The 18,395-nt window shown below is 43.2% G+C and overlaps 1 protein-coding gene across 1 annotated transcript in view; it reads right to left on the minus strand.

The window, feature by feature from the left end:
* The window catches only part of LOC106577075 (VPS10 domain-containing receptor SorCS1), a 50,880-nt gene extending 41,090 nt beyond the window's left edge, over window positions 1-9,790 (minus strand). The window contains exons 1-3 of the mRNA XM_045700854.1: window positions 8,835-9,790; window positions 2,240-2,307; window positions 381-480 (exon numbers count right to left, since the gene is read on the minus strand). Of these exons, the coding sequence (XP_045556810.1) occupies window positions 381-480; window positions 2,240-2,307; window positions 8,835-9,614 (948 nt within the window). The 5' untranslated portion in view covers window positions 9,615-9,790. The remainder of the gene's footprint in view (window positions 1-380; window positions 481-2,239; window positions 2,308-8,834) is intronic.
* Between the last annotated feature and the right edge of the window lie 8,605 nt (window positions 9,791-18,395).

An 18,395-nucleotide genomic window follows, 5' to 3' on the forward strand; every position in this document is an offset into this window, starting at 1 on the left:
CTGAGATGAGAGAGGACAGGTCAGGAGAGGAGAGGAGGGAGAGTTATCCTCCTGCTATGACAGCATCCACAAGGCATTAGGTGTGCTGTCTATTAGGTCTGCTGTATATTCTGAGGGCGCAGACCATTTTATATAAACGGAGATGATATTAGTAGTAATTCAAATAAAAATGCTGCCACACGAGAGAGTATGAATAAGATTGACATTAGCTCCAAAATCTAACAGACATGTATGTGTTTTATAAATCACAACATTTAGCAAAGATGATTATTATTATCCATTCATGTTGGTAATGATTCAACTTGATAATTCTACTATTGTTAAGAGTTTTAAGGACATGACAGATATGGTTATGGTAAGGTACATGTATGAGGACGTACCTTTCGTTTGTTATTCGGACTCACGTACAAGTAGCTTAGTATGGTTTTTGGCCCGACCTTTTCATCAAGTTTCTCATACGTGGTTCCATAGTCTGTTGACCTAGAATTCAATTAGGGGATTAACTAAATGAGTTATTCTACTGTTAAATCGTGAGTCTGAGAGCACAGAGCAATATCAATAATAATACCTATGGTTTAGTACAGTGTCATTAGGCTTTCGCAGGCAAGCAGAAAATTGCAACTGGAACGACGCAATTTGCTAGTTGAATGGAGAATTGTTCAATTATAAGAATAAACATGGATATATGTATGACAGACTATGCAAGGGAATTAAATGATTTGTAGTTCATCTAAAACATGCGTCCTAAAACATTGACACCTCAATCTACATTACAAATGTCTACCCTGTTTCTCACTAACATTCAAAACCAAGCTTGATAACAACTGTGTTGGAGTTGGAGACAGTTCCGTAATAATATTAGAAAAGCTACTCCAGAAGCATGTGTATTTCACATTGCCCTCTGGTATATTCTGGATGTCAGAAATATTTCAAGTTTAACCCTCCTGTTGTGTTCGTTTCATGTTAATTTATTCTGTGTTCCCAGTCCAAAATGACCGCCCCATTATAGCTGATTATAAATCCATAATAATACATATATTATCACCTAATGTTATGTTAGATCTTTTTATCAACTTATGTTCTTGTGAACATTACACGTTTTAATCTTCTATTTGATATTTATGGCCTGAAGGCCTCATTGACCTGAGCTCATACAACTTGTTTTTGAGTTAAAAAAAGCATAATGTATGGATTATTTTGACTATAACAAATACTCAGATGAAACATATTGTGCTATTTATCACAGACTACTTTGTGTCAAAGTTTAACAAGGACTCTCTCCTCCTCAACAGTGTCATGATCAAAGATATGATCAAGAGCCTCACATACAGTATATCGTTTGGTCATTGTGCTGCCACAGAATGAATTGTGAGCAAGGTCTCAAAAAAGCTTTATATACCAGAGCTGCGAGAAAAATTCTTTATATTATTGAAAAAATGTCGCTATTGTTTGTGAGATTGCCAACAGGTGTGGTTCCCGTGGGGGAAAGATTCTATTGGGGAAAGGTTTCCGTGGGGGTTGCCATGGAAGCCAAGAACGGGAGTGAGGGGGGGGGGTGTGTGTGTGTGTGTGTGTGTGTGTGTGTGTGTGTGTGTGTGTGTGTGTGTGTGTGTGGGTGTGTGTGTGTGGTGTGTGTGTGCTCAAACACACATGCATGTGGGGGTCTGGGAGAGGAAGTGTGTCCATCTGATGAATGGGCATGTGCCTGAACTCAATTGTATACACTAATTATAGTCTTACCCATTCATTTCTAATGACCGGTCATTTTTGACCGGGAACAACACAGGTGTACAAAAGTTAAATAAAACACCCAAAATTGAATGAAAATCATCAAAATGTTCAGATGTCCTGTGTGGACAAAGTCATGGAACCTTATGACAATCAGATTAAATGAACTACATTTTTCAGAGAGAAAACTTGTAAATCGGTCCAATTCGACCGGAACACAGCAGAAGGGTTAATATGCTACATTAGGGAACATACAGTAGAACACTAGTTTGCAATATTTGAACACAATGTTCCCAGTGTACTGGCTCTGTTTCTTATCTCCCTGCTTCCCAGTCTCTTATACACTTGTATAACCAACATGCAACATTTAAATGGGCCATTAGTTTTTCCTAAGCATGTGATAGGCAATCACTCGGGCCCATGGTCACATGATCAAGAACAACTCTTAGTCCTGAACATGAACACCGAAGCCAGACCGAAATCCACTGAGATTAATTGAACCCCTCCTTACCTCCATAAAGAGCTCTCTGTGACACTGCCAAGGCTGAAGTCAAAGTACTTAGTCAGCATTAGAATCACCTACAAAACAGGACAAAGTTCCCATCTCAGCGTACAGTTTTAGAAAATACTAGTAATAGACAACCCTCTGTTAAGGTAACACTTCCGTGCATCATTTCATCTGGCACTATGGTGGCACTTGAAGTAATGAGTGAATGGGCACACACTGGCTAAATCCACGTTGTTTCCACATTATTTCAATGAAATTACATTGAGGCAACATGGAATAAACGTTGAATTGACATCTGTGCCAAGTGGGGAGATGCCTATTTTGCATTCTTTCCCTATTGAGGTGGTAAATAAGCCTAAAATACTAAATAAGGGAGAAAATAAACTTTTGACAACCTCATTTTTAAACTTACAACTGTTGTTATTTTAATCATTGGAAGCGGTTTGAGCAGGATGGCCTTAGGAGGAGTGTATCATACATTTTACAACAGCAGCTAGCAACACATCAGCCTTAATATGGACGCTTGTGTCAACAGCCACACACATAAACAAATCCCAAACAAACTTCTGAGGACTTGTCAAGGCATAATTTTGCATGAGGATGGTGCATCTTCTGTACAAAGGTAAATCAGGGAAAATGCGCTATGTTGTGCTTTTTAAGGGCTCAGCAGGTTTCTTCCATGGCAAACACTACCGACGGTGGTCTATAAATAAATGAATAAATAAGTAAACAATGCATCTATCGTTCATCCTAGGCACAGCAAAGCTCTCCTCATAAATATCATGGACATCATTTCTGAGGAGATCGTAAAGAACACCATTGTTATATGGCTATTATACAAGCCTTTACTTAATAGGTATTAAGACACATAAATTGCGAAGTGTCACGTAAATTGTTCCAGATGTTCATGCATGGCTCTCTGTGGACAGGTCTATTTTTCCCATTGTGATTTGAAAGGAGAAACTATTTTCCTATTCAGCGTTTGTTTGAACCTAAATCAAAGTCTGTGTATCACTTCATTAATATTATATAAGCCAACGTTAACAGATTGATATTTCTCTTTCCCTCCGCACTAGATACTTGAAGACAATATGGAAAAATACTATTTGAAAACATGCAAAATTATGCAACGCTCTCAGTGGTTCACTGCTTAAGAAACCAGTGTAAAGGTCTTCTACTCCTTGGAGACGACCTCTCTTCTGGGACCATTTTTCTTCCCAATTGTACCCATTTATTTTCTTTGTTATTTGGCCTTTTAGTTGATACAATGAATCAAGAAATGTGGTTATTTTCATAAAAACGTGTATATATTGTGGTTGGCCAAAGTGTGGTGAAGAATAATCTCAGTGTCTTGTAAACACAGCAGCAATATAGAACCCTGCGGATTGGGAAGTAGAGATTAATGGTCTACCAATAACATGGCCTTTATAACTTCCAAAAGTCCCAATCTGTTGGACATTGTCATACAAAATAAAATGACCTAGAGCAGTTTGGAAAGTAGAGCCAGATACTTCCTGTCTCCTGGATAGTCATTCATTTAACCATTTACTTGAGAAGGTCCAGTGGAAGTCTCAAATCATTTGCACCCCCTCAAGTGCCAGCTGTAAAACTTGAGGTGTTAGGCTAGTGTTGAAAGTACAAGCTGAAGCTCTCTAAATGATGTCAATATTTAATGTACCAGGCATCAATATACATAGATACTTAATTTTGTAGATTGTTCTGTGTTAAACAGGGGGTATGGGCTGGGTACTTACTTGCTATCTTACTGTAGCCATAAACATTAGTGTTAGAGGGAGTCATGAAGAAACTCTGAACACCCAAGAGCAATAGAAACCTATTAAAATCACCAATGCTCTGAAGCTAAAATGTGTAGATGAGGGATTTGGTTGGGGTAAAGATACATTACAAATTCCTAGATAACAAAGGGCATGGCAGGAATGATACTTTTAACAGTTTGCTAAATAAGTGCACAGATCCACCCCTTCCACATCTTGACAAAGATGAGATGTTAGAAAGCTTTTAACATGTCGAACACTCATCATGCCATGTTAGCGACCAATGTCTCCCAAAAAATCATGTGACATAGGAGCATAAGAAAAATGATTTCCAAGCCCTGTGTAAATCTCAACCCTCGGAGAGTGAATTCATTGGTATGAATCTGATCATTATTGAGGCATGAAAGGGGTTTTATAGTGAATTAAAAGAGCTTAGTATGAGGAGATTACCGCGGTGAAACGAAGGCATTGTATTAAGACAGTTGGAGGGATGAGGGATAGAGGGTGGAGGTGGGAACTTTCTATTAGTGAAGGATGAGGAGCACCTGAAAGAGACAAATTAAATGCAAGACAGACTATACATTACGATTCATTCCCAGACTCAGTGACTCCCTGATCCAGCCTTATCAGCTTCAGGAATTAAGTTACATCATCAATAAAACTGTCGACATATTTACCCACTGCAATTAAATAGATGGATGACTCCATAAAAGCAATTGTTACCCAAGTAACTGATCAGAATATGAATAGGGTAGTTTTCTATTTGTACCCTTTAAATGGAAAAGCACAACTAACACATTACCCTTTTTGGCTTTTAAGAGTTTATCTCACAAACTATTTCCACTACCTCAACACTAATGATGCTGATGAAACAAGCCAGCTCAAGTCTCTCCCTCATGTTAACCCTTATTGTACAGATGTGAATTGTTACACTGCAGTCACAATACAATTTAGTGTTTAATCGCAATTGAGTAGACACACGCATTCTTAGAAATGTACAGTACATTTTGGCAAATTAATATAGGTGTTAACTTTCAAACAGATGTTTCTGTTGGTTCATAATGATATTAACATCAAAAGCTATGAATTTTGAAAGTATAGAGTTTCGTATCGTCAGCTATTTAACATATATATGTTAAAATCTGACTTATTTCCTGTGTTTTACTGGGTGAACGTCCTTTTGAAAGAATAAAATACATAAACAATGCTTTCTGTTTCCAGCTATGTCTGTTGGTACAAGCAAAAGCACGTGAAGCTCAGTGCTCTCAACCACACAACTGCAACATGTAATATTGGCTTGCTTTTGTCTGCCACATCAATTTATATCTCTTTATTCACACAGACATTGTTTCCTGGTAGACCAGATGTTAGCTAGGGCTGGATTGTTTGACGTCAGAGCTATTTGCTCTCCCATGGATAACAGGTCAACTGGATCATGAATTATAAGGTGACATCACATTGGTATATTGCAAAGATAAATGATTTAATGTCCTCGCATGACTCTCATAACCACCAGGATTTACAAAGCATGCTGAATGACTGCTTAAGGTAACAACAGAATACTCTAGATCACGGTCATATCTACCTCCTCCAACCATATTAGTATCTTCTGACATTCACTACTGTCAACTGTGAGCTTTACCATGAACAAAAGGATATTTGAATATCTGTAAATATGAGAGTAGATACTCAGGATACAGTAAAACACTCTGGATTTCTGACATTAACATATTTATTCAGCACATACATGTAAAACTCCTTCAAACCGGTCTTAACATAAAAAGAAAACGTCTACCCTAAACATGTATTACATGTAACAATAATGTTGCACACCAAAATCCAAATGACCGATCATTACATTGGTAACCACTACAGATGTAGGATCTTCATTTGAACCAGGTTGCCACAGCAGGAACATAATCCTGCAGCAACAGGAAATGTGAAGTATTATGTGGATTTTAATGGACTTTTGTGTTCATGAGGGAAAATCAAGTCTGAATTGTCAAAGTGTAAATTACAAAATTCAGAAGCCTTTTTAAACCTCAAATACACAACAAGTTTTCAATTTCCTGCATTGTAGGAAAGTTCTCCCGCAACACGGTGATCAAATTAACATCCTGCATCTGCAATGGAATATCCATTTTGATCTATGTTTCCCTGAATCTCAGTGAACCATATAAAGTTAATTGGGTACCAAGAATATATAGTTAGCCACCATGTTAGGGATATGCTGATGCTATCATACTATTAAGAAAATACAAAATTAAAGAGGCATTACAAACACCCCTATGGCGGACATTTTTGTTGTTGTTGATTCTTGACGTGATAAATCATCAGAAGCCCCTCACTTCTTCTTTGAATGTATGCTTTTACCGTAGTAACGCCTCCTTAAAAAGAACGAAGCGTAGCTGTATCTCCAGCCAGACTATGGCAGCCTGCTGAGCCTAGAAACTTCATCGTGCATGAGGGAACTCTGATCAATGCTGGCAAGATTAGACATCGAGTGGGTTTGTTTTTCTACCCAGCCCAAAAGTAGCACCCGCTGAGCGGAGGATGCCTTAAAAAAAACACTTTTAACTCATATAAATTCCTTCTGAAATGTGGATGCTCAAAGATAAAGGTGCAGGGTTGTGTGTGTTCTGTTGACAAATTCTAAGTTACATCACCAGCAATGACATTGTCTAACTTTGATATAATTCATGCTAATTGCATGCACACTTTGTTAGCGCTGCAACCAAAGCAAATGTCCATGAAATACCTCTGCTATAAATCTACTTCAGTAATTTGTTTTGAGGTTGGGACGTGAGCCATGACCATAGACATTAAAACCAGTAGACAGTGATACAGTAGCATCCATGTATTCCGATGGAAAACTCCCGATAGCGCATCAAGCCGGAAGTATTTGAATTGAAAGTACGCCATATTGCTGAATGGGGCTGAATGGCACCAAAAGAATCGTTAAGGATCATGGTGAAAGTGGTCGTAACTAGCAATGGATCATGGTTGACGTAGTCGTTTTCATCTTGCCTGAGAGAGTCAACCTTAAGTCAACCTTAACCTCAGAGCCTGCCAGCCTGTGAAAACTCTGTTTCAGCACGTGGTCCTGTGTGACGACAAATGTAGTAGTCAGAATGACTCTTGTGTAATGTCCTCAATTTTGCAGCCCTACTAGTGACCCTTAGGCGACATGCTGAGGTCTAAAAGCCTGTGTTCCCTCTCTGCAGCACACTCAGTGCAGGACTGAGGTCCAACAGAAGTCTCCAAAATATGAGTCACAGTAATACATTGAAGATGTCAACTGAACAACTCTGGTGTTGCTAATGTAACGTAGATGAGATGAGACTGGTAGATTGATGTTGCAAGAGAAAAGGCAAGAATGAGTGCTGATGCAGGTTGGTAATGTAATAATGGTTATGACTTATAATAGCTAATATAAAGAGGATGATGCATCTAATGCAAAGGTGAAAGTAAAGACTGATGGAAAAAACATAAAAAGGTGCAAATGTTGCCCTCGCTTCTGACAATATAATATCCCATATAATATCCCATTTACACCTTGAAATGCATTTTGGGATCACACCTAATGCCATACCCCTTTTTGAGCGTTGGACCTGTAACTGAAAGGTTGCTGGTTCGAATCCCTGAGCTGACTAGGTTAAAAATCTGTCGATGTGCCCTTGAGCAAAGCACCTACCCCGAATTGTTCCTTTAAGTCGCTCTGGATAAGACCGTCTGCTAAATGACTAAAATGTCAAATATATATGACAGCCATCTGTTCGTGATCAGATCTGGTGAACAAGCAAAGCTTGCATAGCCTCCCTTGTAAAGTGATGCATTGGTTGTAACATCCACATGACAATTAAGGAAAGTTGATGGGAGGTAGATTATGATCTCACTCATTCTGTATGATCCTAATCCAATGCTAAATGAAGATGAAAAGCATACACATATTAGAACAATAAAGTATGTACAAAATTCTCCAAAATAGAAATGATATAAATGAGATGTGTACTGAATTATATAACACACCCAGGGCCACAGCACTGCTTCAGTTCTAGCATCACCTTAAGAAATAGACTGTTCCACTACAAATGCGGTCTTTGAAGAGAAATCCACAATGGTCTGCTGCATCTGATGCCAATCTAATGAGGGATTAACTCCCATTAGCCTGATATTTTGAGGATACAGGTCCGGGTTGCTGATAAGCATTTCTTTTGACAAATGGATTTGTGAGAAGTGTCATGTAAATAGGCTAACAATGGATTGCTTGAACATGTACAGCAGAGGTAAAATAACAAAAATCATCGGACCATGCCTTAATCCTCACATCTACCCTTAATTCCTGGGTCACGCAAAACCTCCACCCACACAAAGATAGACAGACTAAAAGAAACACACTGATCGTGAGTGAGAGTGTTTGTGTGTGTGTGTGTGTGTGTGTGTGTGTGTGTGTGTGTGTGTGTGTGTGTGTGTGTGTGTGTGTGTGTGTGTGTGTGTGTGTGTGTGTGTGTGTGTGTGTGTGTGTGTTCCAATTTCGACAATCTAGCTCTTCAGCATCCTCTCATTGAACCGCCTGGTGCACTGGTCTGCACTGCCCACTGCTCTCCCAATGCCTCCCAATGTTTTCCAAGTGACAGGATTTACACTAGAGGCCTACACACAACTAATTAATTACATATCAGACCCTTCAGAAGACCAAGTCCACCACCTAAAATGAAATTTTAAGAGGCAGAAACATTATAGGCTAAATGTTATACATTCCAAATGATTATGCCATGCGCTATAATGCAAGGATGCATTCATCATTGCCAAGTTTCACTTACGCTGCTATTTTGGCCGGACCAATGCACCATGGCTTGGTTATGAGCTGAATCACCCGTGAGTGCGAATGTAGAACTACTGAGTTTCAACTCATGTTGCACGGAGGTAGACGCATCTTCACCGTTCCATCGGAATCCGGACCAAGATGTTCTGCTCTCCGCCGTCTGGAAGCTGCGCTTTCGTCGACGGCGAAGGTTCCTCAAACTTGCCCCAGCCTTCTTTTTTGATAACGCATGTCGTTTAAGTCTATTTTCTCTTCCAAAACTATTAATTGTATTATGTCTAGTGTTATTGACGGTTACTTTATTGAGGGTGGCAGGTGGAGACATAGGCCTATCTGTGAGTTTGGAGGTGATGCCCGAGCCACTTTGATGTTGATAGAGCACTTCAGAACTATCCACAAGCCGACGTTCTTCTAATCCACGGCTGTATGATTTATTTACAAACGGATGCTCGGATTCGGGGACTGAACTTCTTGCCTCGCCATCACCGGAGACGCGCGCTAAATATTCCGCAACATTTACTTTTTTACAGCTGCTTTTAAAGGGGTGACAACCTGGTGACTTCTCTGCCACCCCAACAACTTCATCCTCTGGTCCCTTTCCAAATGGATCAAATCCCACTTTAGAGAGTTCCCGGGGAGCCGGCTTGATAACAGAGAGTTGGCTTGATGGAATGCACCTTATATCTGTTTTTGTCATGTCCAGGGTGGAAGTTAAGGTAAAAAGACACATCCACATAGCAATGAGCCAATGAGGGCAGCAGCCGACGGTTGTTTCCATCCCTCGTTTAGGTTAGTCCGATTTGAATTGTAACCTGAAGATAATTCGACTACTTTTTAGGGTTTGATTATTATCTGCTGAATCGCTTCGGGAACGGAGGTTGCTACAGTGTGCGAAGAAGCGCTCACAGAAGTAGTGATGCAAACGATGCACCGGAGGAGGAGCTGGCGGTTGGATTCGGTCATGATAGGAGAGAGGATAGCCAGAATCCGACTAGACGTTCATTTGGAGAGAGGAGAAAAGGGGAGCTATCCCCTGTACTTTAACATGATAGCAACCCTGCTATTAAAGTGGTCTTACTGTTTAGGGGAAGTTATTCTCTGGATAACATGGAAAATGACACATTGAGTATTATTTCAGTCATATTTTCAGTAAGGAGTAGCCTATAAAACATACTGATATATGCATTGTAAATAATGCCCTCAATAGGACCAATTTGATGCACATAGGCTGAATGAATGTTGCCCACATTTTCAAAGCAATTTTTGAATATATTTTTGCACATTTCAGTCTTTGGGACCTTAACTATGTCCATAATGAGTAACACTTTATACTGTCATTAATTAGTCAATAATATATCAATTATAAGGCATGTGTTCATGATTTCGTATTTATTATTAGCCCATTACATTTTCAAACGCAAGTAATCTATAAAAAAAACGGGTAAGAGTTATAACATATAATTTATAAGGCATATCTTAATTAACAGTATATCATTTATAAATAATAACGATATTCACATGACATATTAATACTGCTGTTGAACGTCATTCTTTCAAATCCAATCACAAATCATTAGCACGGGTCTCGAGCCAACGTCTGTAGCAACGCATTTTGCACAACGATGCAGTGTCTTAGACCGCTGAGTCACTAGGGAGGATCAAGCAACAAGTTTTTAATGGTTATCAATTGCCTTGCACAAAGTATCAAAATTCTAAAATACTACACAGGACGCTTTAAGAATTTAATTTAAATGTTAATTGTATTTTTTGCTCACAGAAACAATGAGAAAATATAGAAAAATAAATAATGAAATGTTAATTTTATAAAGTAGCCCATATAATCATCTGCCAGAGAGTCCCCAGTAGGTGGGTCCAGGCCCACCTGTCACGTCCTGGCCAGTATAAGGTTAATTGTTTTTGTAGTTTGGTCAGGACGTGGCAGAGGGTATTTGTTTTATGTGGTTCGGGGTGGTGTGTTTGTGTAAAGGGTGTTTGATTTAGTATTTCCGGGTTTTTGGTTGATGGTCTATGTGTTTGTATTCTATGGTTAGTCTGGTGTGTGTGTTTCTATGTTTGGTTAATTGGGGTTGGGACTCTCAGTTGAAGGCAGGTGTTGTCTATCTGCCTTTGATTGAGAGTCCCATATATTAGGGTGTGTTTGTGTGTGTGATTTGTGGGTGATTGTTCTGTGTTGAGCTTTGCCTTGCCAGACTGTTTGTTAGTTGTTCGTTTTTCGGTTTTGTTATTTTGTATGTTCATTTTTGAAGATAATTAAAAATCAAGATGAGCATTCACGTACCTGCTGCGTTTTGGTCCTCATTCACCGACAACAACCGTGACAGAATCACCCACCACTCAAGGACCAAGCAGCAGAAGAAGGAGCAGAGGGAATTCGAGTTGGACTGGCGGGAGAAATGGACCTGGGAGGAAGTTCTGGACGGGGCCGAACCTTGGCACCAGGCTGGGGATTATCGACGCCCGCAGTGGGAAATTGAGGCAGCCAAGGCAGAGAGGCGGTGGTATGAGGCCAAGTACGCGCTGAAGGAGAAGCACGAGAGGCACCCCCAAGAAAATGTTGGGGGGGGGCACAATGGGTAGTTTGACTAGGCGTAAGAAGAGCCGGAAGCCAGCTACCCGTGGTTATATGGAGGAGCGTATGGGGTGGAGAGCTCTATGTTTCGCTGAGGAGCGCACTATCTCACCCATACGCACGCACAGTCCAGTGCGCGTTATTCCAGCCCCTCGCAGGTGCCGTGCTAGAGCGGGCATCCAGCCTGGTAGGAGGATGCCTGCGCAGCGCATCTGGTCGCCGGTACGCCTCCGAGGACCAGGCTACCCAACTCCCGCTCTACGCACGGCTACCATCAGGCCCCTGCACAGCCCAGTCTGCCCTGTACGAGCACCCCGCTCGTACAGGGCTACTAGTTCCATCCAGCCAAGGCGGGTTGTGCAGGAGGTAAGATCTAGACCGGCTGTGCGCCTCCATAGCCCTGGGTTTCTAGCTCCTGTCTCTCGTGCGGACCCGGAGGTGCGTCAACCCAGTCCGACTCGTCCTGTTCCCGCTCCCCGCACTAGCCTGGAGGTGCGTGTACATAATCTGGTAAGCCCAGTACCAGCACCACGCACCAGGCTACAAGTGCGTCAACCCAGCCACGCCAGTCAACAGTCACCAGAGCTGCCCGCCAGTCAACAGTCGTCACCAGAGCTGCCCGCCAGTCAACAGTCGTCACCAGAGCTGCCCGCCAGTCAACAGTCGTCACCAGAGCTGCCCGCCAGTCAACAGTCGTCACCAGAGCTGCCCGCCAGTCAACAGTCGTCACCAGAGCTGCCCGCCAGTCAACAGTCGTCACCAGAGCTGCCCGCCAGTCAACAGTCGTCACCAGAGCTGCCCGCCAGTCAACAGTCGTCACCAGAGCTGCCCGCCAGTCAACAGTCGTCACCAGAGCTGCCCGCCAGTCAACAGTCGTCACCAGAGCTGCCCGCCAGTCAACAGTCGTCACCAGAGCTGCCCGCCAGTCAACAGTCGTCACCAGAGCTGCCCGCCAGTCAACAGTCGTCACCAGAGCTGCCCGCCAGTCAACAGTCGTCACCAGAGCTGCCCGCCAGTCAACAGTCGTCACCAGAGCTGCCCGCCAGTCAACAGTCGTCACCAGAGCTGCCCGCCAGTCAGTCGTCCCCAGAGCTGCCCGCCAGTCAGTCGTCACCAGAGCTGCCCGCCAGTCAACAGTCGTCACCAGAGCTGCCCGCCAGTCAACAGTCGTCACCAGAGCTGCCCGCCAGTCAACAGTCGTCACCAGAGCTGCCCGCCAGTCAACAGTCGTCAGAGCTGCCCGCCAGTCAACAGTCGCCAGAGAGGTCAGACTGCGCCGAACTGCCGGAGTGGCCAGACTGCGCCGAACTGCCGGAGTGGCCAGACTGCGCCGAACTGCCGGAGTGGCCAGACTGCCCCGAACTGCCGCGAGTGGCCAGACTGCGCCCGAACTGCCCCGAGTGGCCAGACTGGCCCGAACTGCCCCGAGTGGCCAGACTGGCCCGAACTGCCCCGAGTGGCCAGACTGGCCCGAACTGCCCCGAGTGGCCAGACTGGCCCGAACTGCCCCGAGTGGCCAGACTGGCCCGAACTGCCCCGAGTGGCCAGACTGGCCCGAACTGCCCCGAGTGGCCAGACTGGCCCGAACTGCCCCGAGTGGCCAGACTGGCCCGAACTGCCCCGAGTGGCCAGACTGCCCGCCGCCGACGCCCGACTGCCGCGCCGAGCCTGCGCCAGACTGTCCCGACTGCCAGACTGCCCAGACTGTCCCCCGGCAGACTGCCAGACTGGCCCAGACTGTCCCCCGGCGATGCCAGACTGGCCCGACTGCCCCTCGGCGATGCCAGACTGGCCCGACTGCCCCTCGGCGATGCCAGACTGGCCCGACTGCCCCTCGGCGATGCCAGAGTGGCCCGACAGCCTGGAACGGCCGGAACCAGAGCCACCTCCAGAAATAGGTGGGTTGGGGAGGGGGGGTGTAGCACAGTGCCGTCGTTGACGGCAGCCACCCTCCCTTCCCTCCCTTTAGAAAAGGGGATTTTTTTTTGGTGTTGCTTGGGGTTATTTTTTAAGGTGCTTCTGGGGTAGCACCTTTAAGGGGGGGGTACTGTCACGTCCTGGCCAGTATAAGGTTAATTGTTTTTGTAGTTTGGTCAGGACGTGGCAGAGGGTATTTGTTTTATGTGGTTCGGGGTGGTGTGTTTGTGTAAAGGGTGTTTGATTTAGTATTTCCGGGTTTTTGGTTGATGGTCTATGTGTTTGTATTCTATGGTTAGTCTGGTGTGTGTGTTTCTATGTTTGGTTAATTGGGGTTGGGACTCTCAGTTGAAGGCAGGTGTTGTCTATCTGCCTTTGATTGAGAGTCCCATATATTAGGGTGTGTTTGTGTGTGTGATTTGTGGGTGATTGTTCTGTGTTGAGCTTTGCCTTGCCAGACTGTTTGTTAGTTGTTCGTTTTTCGGTTTTGTTATTTTGTATGTTCATTTTTGAAGATAATTAAAAATCAAGATGAGCATTCACGTACCTGCTGCGTTTTGGTCCTCATTCACCGACAACAACCGTGACACCACCCAGGCACACCCGTGACTAAGCGCCTGAGTTAACTTAGAGCAAAGAGCATCAGATATTCAGCAGCAACATTCCTTCAGACAGTCATAGTAGATCATGACTCTGGGACATTATCCTGCCCTCACCATGACATTTTCTCTGAACCTTCACCTTAGTTATTGCCATCAGGAATTACAGGTTTGAAATATTGCTGTCAAATACAGTGGGGAGCTCACAGAAAAGTGTGTTTGTTGTGTTGCCATTTCAAAATTGGCCCATGACCTGTTGTCATCTTTGGAAAATGTCCCTTTTGCCAATCTAATTGAGTGTCCAGGGACCTACAACCATGCACTGTCAGTGTGCTAACACAGCTAAAATAATGAGCAGGTCAGACTCTAAGAACCTTCATGCTGTGAGTTGCAATTGTCTAACGGTGTGGGGTGCTAATATTATAATCTTTTCTTCAGGCTGGCATTGGTATTCACCTGAATCTCACTGGGTTGCAATGGAGGTGTGGCCAATCATTTTGCCAGCCTCCTATTCTGGGAAAGTAATACAACATCATTCACTTTATTAGCAGAATAGTAACGCATGAAGTTGCTGAAAATATGCTGAATTATGGCAATGCATTGGCCATAGCATACAATATATGAAATCCTTCATACTGTGCAATTGGCTACTTGGATTGAATGCAACATTGGTGCAAACCATTAGAACTCCATTAGATGTGGAAGCCATCCTCACCATGCTAGCTATTTGCTTCTATTCCTGGGTAACATTTAGTCAATAGGAGGAGGTTGGTCTTGACTGATGCCTTAGAGAGTCTCTATATTGATCTGTCCTCCCCATCGCTTTGCTTGAGCCGGGACGTGTTCCTGTTACATGGAGGGGTCAGCAGCACAGGGCCGTCTTTCATTCAGAGCCATTAGCAATGCAGTGTGCACTAGCTCTCTCAATCTGTTTCAGTTATCCTGCATCAGACAAGAAGGAAACCTGCCTAATGCAGATGAATGGTTGACTGGGAATTTCAATCACGCTTAGGCCTCTGTGTGTATACAAAACACTTTTGATCCACTGCTAAAAGTTTTTTTTTAATATTACTATTTTTGGGGCGGAAATATACCACACAACATTAATCAGTGTATTAAAGGTTTCATATGTGTTTAAGTATTTTTAAATGTATGATAAAAAGTGAAATAATGTAGACTGGCAGTATTTATAGAAGAATACATAATAGGAGATTAAATGTTATGTTCCAAGGACAGTTGAAGGGAACATGAAAAGAAACATGAATTTAACTGCGATCTCGGTTTATCGTGTTTCATTATCATATATGGATGTAAGCTTTAATAACTGCTTACATATTAGGCCTATCTGTGGGTGTGCACACACCATGGCAAAATGTATGACTGTCTTTCAAGAGAGAGGATCGCTCTAGCTTTGGCTGGCTTTCTGTCACACACACAGACTGAATACAAACTGCATAATTCTCCCTGGCATTGTGGGTAGCATTGAGGAGTTTACCACATCAGTCTCCAGCTTCATTAATAAGTGCATCTACGACGTCATCCCCACAGTGACCGTATGTACATATCCCAACCAGAAGCAATGGATTACAGGCAATATCTGCACTAAAGGCCAGAGTTGCCTGATTTCAAGGAGCGGGATACTATTTTATTTATTTATTTCACCTTTATTTTACCAGGTAGGCCAGTTGAGAACAAGTTCTCATTTACAACTGCGACCTGGCCAAGATAAAGTAAAGCAGTGCGACAAAAACAACAACACAGAGTTATACATGGGATAAACAAACGTACAGTCAATAACACAATAGAAAATCTGTATACAGTGTGTGCAAATGGAGTAAGGAGGTAAGGCAATAAATAGGCCATAGTGTGCGAAGTAATTACAATTAATCCGGACACCTATAAGAAATCCTGCTTCGACCTCCGACAAGCCATGAAACAGGCAAAGCATCAATGCAGAACTAAGATGGAGTCCTATTACGCCGGTGCTGATGCTCTTCGGATGTGGCAGGGCTTGCAAACTATCATGAATTGCAAAGGGAAACCCAGCCGTGAGCTGCCCAGTGACGCAAACCTACCAGACAAGCTAAATGCCTTCTATGCTTGCTTCGAGGCAAGCAACACTGGACAATGCATGAGAGTACCATCTGTCCCAGACAGCTGTGTGATCATGCTCTCCGCAGCCAATGTGAGTAAGCCCTTTAAACAGGTTAACATTCACAAGGCCTGATTACAAGGATGTGTACTCAGAGCATGTGCTGACCAGCTGGCAAGTGTCTTCACTGACATTATCGAACTCTCCCTGAACCAGTCTGTAATACCTACATGTTTCAAGCAGACCACCATAGTCCCTGTGCCCAAGAACATCAAGGTAACCTGTCTAAATGACTATCGCCCCATATCATGAATTAAATGTTCTCCACACTGGTGCCCCTCAGGGGTGTGTGCTTAGTCCCCTCCTGTACTCCATGTTCACCCACGACTGCATGGCCGCACACTACTACAACACCATTATTAAGTTTTCCGACCACCGAAACCGGTGAGACAGCCTATAGGGAGGAGGTCAGAGACCTTGCAGTGTGGTGCCAGGAAAACTACCTCTCCCTCAATGTCAGCAATACAAAGGAGCGGATTGTGTACTACAGAAAATGGCGGGCCGAGCACACCTCCATTCACATTGACAGGGCTGTAATGGAACGGGTCAAGAGCTTCAAGTTCCTCGGTGTCCACATCACTAAGGGTCTATCATGGTCCACACACACCAACACAGCCATGAAGAGGGCACAACCACGCCTCTTTCCCCCTCAGGAGGATGAAAAGATTTGGCCTGGGCATACATATCCTCAAAAGGTTATTCAGCTGCACCATTGAGAACATTTTGACTGGCTGCATGACTGCTTGGTATGTCAACTGCTTGGCATCCAACCGCAAGGCACTACAGAGGGTAATGCGTACAACCCAGTACATTACTGGGGTCGAGCTCACTGATATCCAGTACCTCTATACCAGGCGGTGTCAGAGGAATTATCTATCCTGTTGCCTAGTCACTCTATGCCTCCTAGTTATATGTACATATCAGTGGAGGCTGCTGAGGGGAGAACGGCTTACTTTTCTATTATTTCTCCATTTTCTTTCTCTCTGCCTTGTTGGAAAAGCCAGTAAGTAAGCATTTTACTGTTAGTCTACACCTGTTGTTTGTGAAGCATATGACTAACACTATTTTATTTTATTTTATCTTAAATTGTTAATTTACAGACTTGTGAGCATGCCCTGCAGAATGCACTCTTAGGAGAAAAGATAGATCCTAGCTGTTGATTTCCCCTGTTAGTTAAATTGAACAGACCTTGAAATCCTTTGTAGAATTGTAGCCTATTTTCAAGGTCTCTTCCTCTGTCTAGAAATAGCTTCAATTGTTAGCTTCCCTCTTACACCTTTCTGTAACAAAGGTGATGCAAAAGAGGAGAAAACAAACATAGCATTCGTCCAAACAGAAGATGACGAGACAAAAAGGCAATGAAGGATGAAATGCCAGGGCATTAGTTATGCACAGTGTCCACCCCCCCTCCCCTCTGCTCCAACAAACATCTGCCTTTACTGCAGTAGGATCTGTGGCAATGGATCAGACTCAGCATCACCTCCAAAACTCACAGATATCACTCCCATAGGAAGATAATCCTTTTGATCGCAGATTATTACTTATCTAATCCTGTCTTTTCTGTTAGAGGATTGAAAACGAAATGAAAGTCGATCTGCTGTGTGGGTTTGGTCAGCCGTGCACTGTACTACTATCAGTGTTGCGTTGATGTGTCACGTCCTGACCATAGAAAGCTGTTATTTTCTATGGTAGAGTAGGTCAGGGCGTGACAGGGGGGTTTTCTTGTTTAGTTTTTCTATGTTGTTATGTTCTCGTTTTGTATTTCTATGTTGGGTTTTGTTTGGGATGATCTCCAATTAGAGGTCATCGTTGTCTCTAATTGGAGATCATACTTAAGTAGGTGTTTTTCCCACCTGGGTTTGTGGGAGATTGTTTTGAGTTAGTGTATGTTTCACCTCTGTGTCACGGTTTGTTGTTTTTTATGTGTATGTGTTGCATAGTTTCACAGTGAAAATAAAATGTGGAAAGACACACACACGCTGCACTTTGGTCCGCTCCTTCCTACGACAACCGTGGCATGATGGGTTTTTTCAGCTAGCTCATTTTAGTGATGGACGCTTGAGACTTACACTTCAATTAGTACCCAGCACACCTCTGGGGCAGCTGAAGAGACGATCGCCTTTTCAACTAATAATTCCAAATACATTACTAAGAGATAAATTGCAAGACAATACAGGCAGCGGGTTAAGTGTTTTGACCCTTGTGAAATGCTATAGGCCATATCTATTGATGGCACAAATCCTCTGGTCTATTTAGCAGAAGAAGAAGGATATACAATGCAAGCCTTTCAGGTTCAGTGGC

The sequence above is a fragment of the Salmo salar genome, chromosome 18 (assembly GCF_965601325.2).
Source record: "Salmo salar chromosome 18, fSalSal1, whole genome shotgun sequence".
In the NCBI taxonomy this organism is placed as follows: Eukaryota; Metazoa; Chordata; class Actinopteri; order Salmoniformes; family Salmonidae; genus Salmo; species Salmo salar.